The 6929-nt window shown below is 34.8% G+C and overlaps 1 protein-coding gene across 1 annotated transcript; it reads left to right on the top strand.

Annotated features, from left to right (window-relative positions):
• Positions 1 to 1196: 1196 nt before the first annotated feature.
• Positions 1197 to 6067, top strand: IQD37 (protein IQ-DOMAIN 37). The gene is made up of 4 exons (XM_006589498.4): positions 1197 to 1783; positions 3835 to 4041; positions 4353 to 4421; positions 5081 to 6067. The coding sequence occupies exons 1-4, from the start codon at positions 1406 to 1408 to the stop codon at positions 5819 to 5821; spliced, it is 1395 nt and encodes a 464-aa protein (XP_006589561.1). The 5' UTR covers positions 1197 to 1405; the 3' UTR covers positions 5822 to 6067.
• Positions 6068 to 6929: the final 862 nt, after the last annotated feature.

The raw sequence follows: 6929 nt of genomic DNA, 5'->3' as shown, positions 1-6929 counted from the left end.
TAAGTTCCGAATTAGTGGATGCTGCCAAGGTAGTGATGATGCCATAGGCAAAAAGAAAGAGACTAAGAAAATGGTAGAGGCCAATAGAGTTTTTTTTGCACGTTTTCGTTAATCCATGAACAAGATCAATATAGACGCATAGACCCATAAATCCATACATCTCGATTGAAAAAGAATCAAAATTAATGAATATATCTCTCAAAACAAACAAAAAATAAAAACATAAATCATGAATCAATTAAACCCTCTTTGGACTTGCTTAAGAATGAGAAAGAGGAATCTTATTTTAAACTTGTTGTGATGAATGTGTTTCTACTTCATTAACAAACCACCACCAAGTCAAGTTATACAACTTGTGAGGTCTAACTTTATGAGATCCGATTGTGTTGTCGAACACATGGATGGGAGGAGGATGGTTGTGAATGTGTATAGACAAAAAAAATATTTTGATCCTTTTTTAAAATATAAAAAATTAAAATAATTTTTTTAAAGATAAAAAATCAAATGAGTAAAAAAATTAAGATAAAGGCCAAATAGACCATTCAGCCTAAATCTTTCATCTTCTTTTTTGCAGTCATACACAAAAGTTAGCTGGCTAGATTATCCCGACATTAAATTCCAGGCATCTAGCATGAATACACACGTGAAAATACATACATAACTGTGTCAGTTTTTATATATGATTCCAATCGATAAATACTCCTACTATGCTGTAAAAAAAATATCTTTTTCACCAAGTAAGGAATTCTTATTATCGATTCATTTATTTCCATTTAATTTAGTACAATTTTTTACTATTATAAATTGCACCCATCTTTATAACTTTGATAAAAAAAAATGAGATAAAAATCAAAGGAAGGGATAAAATGTGTTCTTGTTCTTTTTTTTTTTTCTAGTCTTATTTATAAGATTGTTTAAACTAGTTTTTTTTAGAGAATAGATCCTTTTAATTTTTATTATATATTTTGTTATATGAAGAAATTTTTTCAATACAATTTCTGTGTGAAAAAAGTTGTCCTTTACAGTCTTACTGGTGCAGTTATATTATACCCAATTTTATAAATACATACGACTGCTTTGAAGGTAATACTCATTCACTGAACCATCATATGTGCAGTAAAGTTTCACCATAACAAATTAACAAATTGATGAAGACAAAGTTATTTACAGGAGGGGTCGGTGAAAAAGAACAAAATGGGAATTGCGAGTGGAGAAGAAGGTGTTAATAAAAGCGCGTGAAGTTAAACCCGAAACAGAATGAGACGTCCAAATCTCCGACACTCTAACTACTAAATCCAAGTATTCCACAGAACTTCTTCAGCCACTTCCATTTTCATTCTCTTTCTCTAACTAATCTCATTTCACTTCTCTCTCCACCAATGACTTACTTTAATTGACTTCAGAAATGGGCTTTCTCCGGCGACTTTTCGGCGCCAAAAAACCCTCCGATTGCAAATCCGGCAAGAAAAGATGGACCTTCCTCAAACACACCGTCAGAAACAAGTCACTCCCGCCGCCACCGATACCCCCCGCACTCAACACTCACTTTGATTCCTCAACTCCCTTGGATGCCAACAAGCATGCAATCGCCGTCGCCGCCGCCACCGCCGCAGTAGCAGAAGCTGCTCTCGCCGCCGCCCACGCCGCTGCCGAGGTAGTCAGACTCACAAGCGGCGGCGTCGCCGCCACAAGTACCAGCTCCAGAACCGCTGTCACGGCGGCGCGTGTTGGCAACCTTGAGACCGCCGCCGTTAGGATACAATCGGCGTTCCGTGGTTACTTGGTAAGTGAAAAAAAAATACTAAAATCTATAAATTTTTTTCACAATTTACGATGATTGATGATGTCCTTGGAATCATGGTCATCCTTTTTTGTTTCCGAGGTTTTTCTGTTTCAGTTGTTCTTTTTTTTTTTGGAAAAATTTCTTCCATGGTCAGGTAATTTCAAATCTGTTGACTCTATTTTAATTTTTATTTATTCTTTTTGAAATGGAATTTTTATTTTCTACGGATTTTCTCGGGAATAAAAGGGTGGTCAAATATTGCTTGTTTTTCAACAGTGAGATTTTTATTTTAATTTTAAAATTATTTTTCGCACTGAAAGCAACCTGTTCCGTGGACATAGGTGTTGGTCCCCTTCCACCACTGCACCACACCTTTGCCTCCTTCCAAAATAGTGAAATGTACATTAATTAATTTTTAAATAATTAATTAAAGTCTTTTTATTTTTATTATAGTAAGATTCTGGAATGTGTTTGTTCTCTCTGACTTCTGGAGTTGGATACTGCTGCTGAGTGCTGACAATTTGCTATATGTATATCATGCCATCAGATTCAGACTAGAGATTCCTTTTATTTTCCTATCCTAAATTTTTCGATACATAATTTACGTTTGACTAATTATATTTATAATAATTCATTTTTCCCCTTTGTCTTGTTGCATCACGTAATCCTTTCTCATAAATTATAAAAATTATTTACGAGTATCGTTTTCCTTTTCGGTTTTGAGAATTATTGTTACCTTTTCTTATCACGTGCTAGTGTGCTACATTTATTTAATTTATTGCTTTCAGTCATTTCTGCCATGTGTGTTTGAGTGCCTTATTCTACCTTATCTCACAAACTTTGGCTTTACATTACAAGAATATTGTATTTTCCATCAGAAAATGTTGCTCTCTAGTCTCTATTCAATATAATTTTTCTAATTTATTAGTTCGATAAAAAAAATTAATTAAATTAATAAGGAATAACATGGGAAGGGAAATAGAGACTCCCAAGTACCCTACTCCTAACAAGGTTCAATTTTTATTTTTTATTTTTTTTTAAAGAAAAAGTACCTTTTTTGGAATTTGAGTGTGTAGGAATTCCAGGACATTGTGGGGGATTCAAAAGAGGAAAATAGGATGTGAGAGTAGAATAAGAGAACCCCACATATAGTTGGTGAAATGGTGAGTTATGATAGTTACCTTTGCAGGAGGCAAAGTAGAATGGCCCTGTGCGCAAAAAACATCAAAGGTTAGTGGCCCTGTGCCAGCCAATCTTCAACCACATAAGGTCATGGTCCTAACTACTCATTGGTGGGGGTTGCTATTACTCAAATGTAATGTAATAGGAGAGAGACCAGCAAGTTGGTAACTACTAATTTTGTTTTTTGGCTACGTATGAGGGGTGCATTTGTGATCAAGTCATTTTCTTGCCAAATCAAAAGATCAAAATACCATTCCTTTGTGGGGGAAAAAAGGGGCCTTTTCACCTTACTTTACTTAACATAAACACATTCTAACTTTAATGTGAAAGAAGTAACTATGGTTAAGGTCACTAACCGACCATAATGCATTCTTTGTTTGGAAAGGTTAGAGAATGGAGCCAGATTACTATATTCATTGAACTAACGAACTTAACTCTTTTACCCTTTTTGCCTTTCTGCTGGTTATGCAAACTAAACTAAAGGGCAAATGTACAATAGGAAGCTTCAACGAATAAAAAGAAGAGTAATGACCTTTATGCAACAAATTTTTACAATAATTTCTACACAAAGGAAAGATCAAAAAAGAAAAGAAAAGAAAATATGAGAAATGACCTACGAAAAATAAAAAACAGACCGTTAGATTGAACAGAAAAAAATTGTTGGAAAAGAAAAGAACATCGTTATAGAATGAATTTTCATCATGGTGTGTGTTCATTACGTGTTCAATAATGACTGTGAACGTCCACCAGCCCCCCCTTCTGGATATTTCTCAATTATTGGTAGTATTGTAAGATTTCATTGCTTGTAGAAGGTCCTAAATTACAATATTAATTTGTTAAAAAAAGTGTTTTTTGGGTGAATTTGGAAGGCAAGGAGGGCATTGAGAGCGCTTAAAGCATTGGTGAAGTTGCAAGCATTGGTTAGGGGCCACATTGTGAGAAAGCAAAGTGCAGATATGCTGAGGCGCATGCAAACATTGGTGCGACTTCAGGCCCAGGCACGTGCAAGCCGTGCGCACTTGTCAGATAATACGCCTTCTTTCAACTTCAACTCTTCCCTACTTTCTCACTATCCTGTATGTAAGCAAACACCCTTTTTTAAGCATTTTACAACTGTCATCATTCTTTTCTTTCTAATCTCTGCCTAACTTTTTCGTTCAAGCCTCCTCATTTTCTTCAAACATATGCATGTCACCTTTTAAAACGTTATTTTTCCATATGTTCTTCCTTTTCTGCTTGTAGTAAAAGCTGAGCCAGCGCAAGGTTGGCATTGAAATCTGAATAATCTGTTTGAAAAATTGCTATTATTATTACTCAGCAAAGAATGACTCGTCAACTATTAACTTGCCTGATCATCTTTTTTTTTTTAATTCTTTTATACTTGTAGGTCCCTGAAGAATATGAGCACCCACCTCGTGGCTTCAGTACAAAATTTGATGGATCTTCTATCCTTAAGGTACACGATTCTTCCCCATTATAACCACTATTGGGAGGAGCTGCTCTCCTTAGGCTCTCAAGAAATGTTTTTATTTACAAATGATATTTTTAAAAAAATTAAAATATACTAATAATTACTTGATAAATAATATTAACTTCATGCAGTCTAATATATATTTTTTTTTATGAAAAAAGTCCCTACCTTATTATGATTTTATCTCTTCTCATAAAAAGGGCTGCATTGCTTCTTTCACTCTCTTTAGTGAAGTTCTTTCTCTTTCCTTCAAACTATTAACATCAACACACAAATTTATTTCTTCTTTTCTGTCTTTTCTTTTGTTGGGTACAAAGCTTGAAAAGAAATGTTAAATGAATTTAAGATAAAATCATTATAAATTTAATGAATTATTTGGTTCGTTTAAAAATGACTTATTTATAAAGTTTGCCTAAGCCTAGATAAACCTTGGACCGGCCTAAAGAGCACATAGGTGTTTGAATCAGTCCAGTGTTGATATAACTTGAGCAAAAGTTGACTAAAATGTGTAGGCAGTCTCAATCATTGAACTCCCAAGCAACAAATATTTTCTATTCTGTTCATTTCTGGGTCTTGTGGATATGGTTTAACTCTCTTAATTCTCCCTACTTTAATTGCATTTTTTTTCCTCTTAACACTTGCAGAGATGCAGTTCCAATGCCAATTCTAGGAATGTTGACTCGGAACGAGTCGGGTTCGATTCCAACTGGTTAAACCGTTGGATGGAATTAGATAACAAGTGTAGCCAAACTGGAGATGCTTCATTGAAAAATAATGGACGCCCTGATGATGATAAAAGTGACAAGATTCTCGAAGTGGATACTTGGAGGCCACACTTCAAGTCCCACCACAACAGTAGCAGCTCCTCTCAAGCAGCACATTATTATCTGAATGCTGATTACAATAATGAGAACTTTGCGGCGGCACACGAGTCTCCATCAAAACGTTCAGCAAAGGCTCTAAACCAAAGCTTCTCATCAAGGGAGGTGTTGCAGCTAAGATCATTGAAGTTTCACAAAGGAAAAGAAGAAGCAAGTTCAAGAACTGCTGACAATAGTCCACAAGCATTTTCTGCCAATTCTAGAAACGGAAGTGGTGCAAGGAGAGGAGGAGGACCCTTTACACCTACTAGGAGTGAGTGTTCGTTGGGTTTCTTCAGTGGCTACACGGGTCACCCCAATTACATGGCAAACACTGAATCTTTTAGAGCTAAGGTTAGATCACAAAGTGCACCTAGACAAAGGCTGGAGTTTGACAGATACGGTTCCACTAGGAGGCCTGTTCCTTTGGTGGGGCCTAATTCAGACCATGATTCAGATTTAAGGAACAAAGTCTTACCTCCCTTTAACCAAACGAACAGAATTGGGAGTAGCAATTTAAGGTGACATTGAGTGTGTTACAAGACAATCCCCACTTTTTTTCCACAAAAAAGAAGAGACATATTATTTCCTTTTGTTTGAGTTTCTTGTGTGTGGCAGCAGTTGAGAATGTAATTATTATTTTTTACATGTATTATTATAGTCCATACACGATTGTTGTCATTGTTGACGTTTTCAGTGAGTGTGGATTTGTAAATCATGACTTGGTTTGACTGTTTGCTTAGTGGAGTGCATGTTTTTAATCATAACTTACATGGAACTAGCCCCTTCATTTGAAGAATTTAATGATGATGAATCCAAGTAATCATTTCTCGTTAGGGACAAATGCTTGGCAGTTGGCACATCATAATCTATAGGACAAATACTTCTGTTTTTTTATAACACTTTTTCATAACTGTACATTTTTTTTTTATTAATATTGTTACTATTCTGAGATAATGCACTCATTCATTTATTACAGAGCTACTAATTGTCTGTTTTAAAGTTGAGTGCAGTTAATTTTGACAGAATTGGTTTTGAACCTTTAAATGTAATTTCAATCAAGTTTTGCATTGAAAGATATGCACGGTGAGAGGAAATGATTATATTGGTACAAAAAACAAGCACTAATTTTTTTCGCACTACTTTGAGGCTAATATGCTTTGCTCACACATAAAATGACTTTGATACAAATCAGTCAAATTACATTTGATATGATACTATCTAAACATAAATCATGTTATTATAAACTTACTTTTAACCAAGTTAACTAATTAAGTTTATAAAATCAGAGTTGTTTCCAACTCCCTAGTTTATTGACTCTAGTCTAAACGCGTAGTGCATCTAACTCCAGAATTTTTGGGGTAGGTGTTGAGTACTCATGCACTTTTTCTGTTGAACGCTGAAGTCTATAATGTTATCAAAATCCAGTAAACTGATTTTGCTTCTTGAGATTATTTCATCTAGTCTATTCCAGAAAACGGGTTCAGGTACCTAACACATACTTATACACATTAACTCCTACTATATACTGTTTTCGCTATCAAATTATAAAGGTCTTATCTGTCCATAATCTATATAATAACTTGCATTCTAATTTTGTCCAACGCTCCAAACGTGAGATAATGTATTTTAA

The sequence above is a fragment of the Glycine max genome, chromosome 10 (assembly GCF_000004515.6).
Source record: "Glycine max cultivar Williams 82 chromosome 10, Glycine_max_v4.0, whole genome shotgun sequence".
NCBI lineage: Eukaryota > Viridiplantae > Streptophyta > Magnoliopsida > Fabales > Fabaceae > Glycine > Glycine max.
The sequence above is the reverse complement of the archived record's forward strand: the minus strand, read 5'-3'. Positions and strand labels throughout refer to the sequence as shown.

Excerpts from the sequence above, each read along its gene's own strand:
- IQD37 (XM_006589498.4), top strand. The coding sequence starts at position 1,406 with ATGGGCTTTCTCCGGCGACTTTTCGGCGCCAAAAAACCCTCCGATTGC. Across the intron at positions 1,784-3,834 it reads CGGCGTTCCGTGGTTACTTG|GCAAGGAGGGCATTGAGAGC; the intron begins GTAAGTGAAAAA and ends TGAATTTGGAAG. Across the intron at positions 4,422-5,080 it reads ATGGATCTTCTATCCTTAAG|AGATGCAGTTCCAATGCCAA; the intron begins GTACACGATTCT and ends TAACACTTGCAG.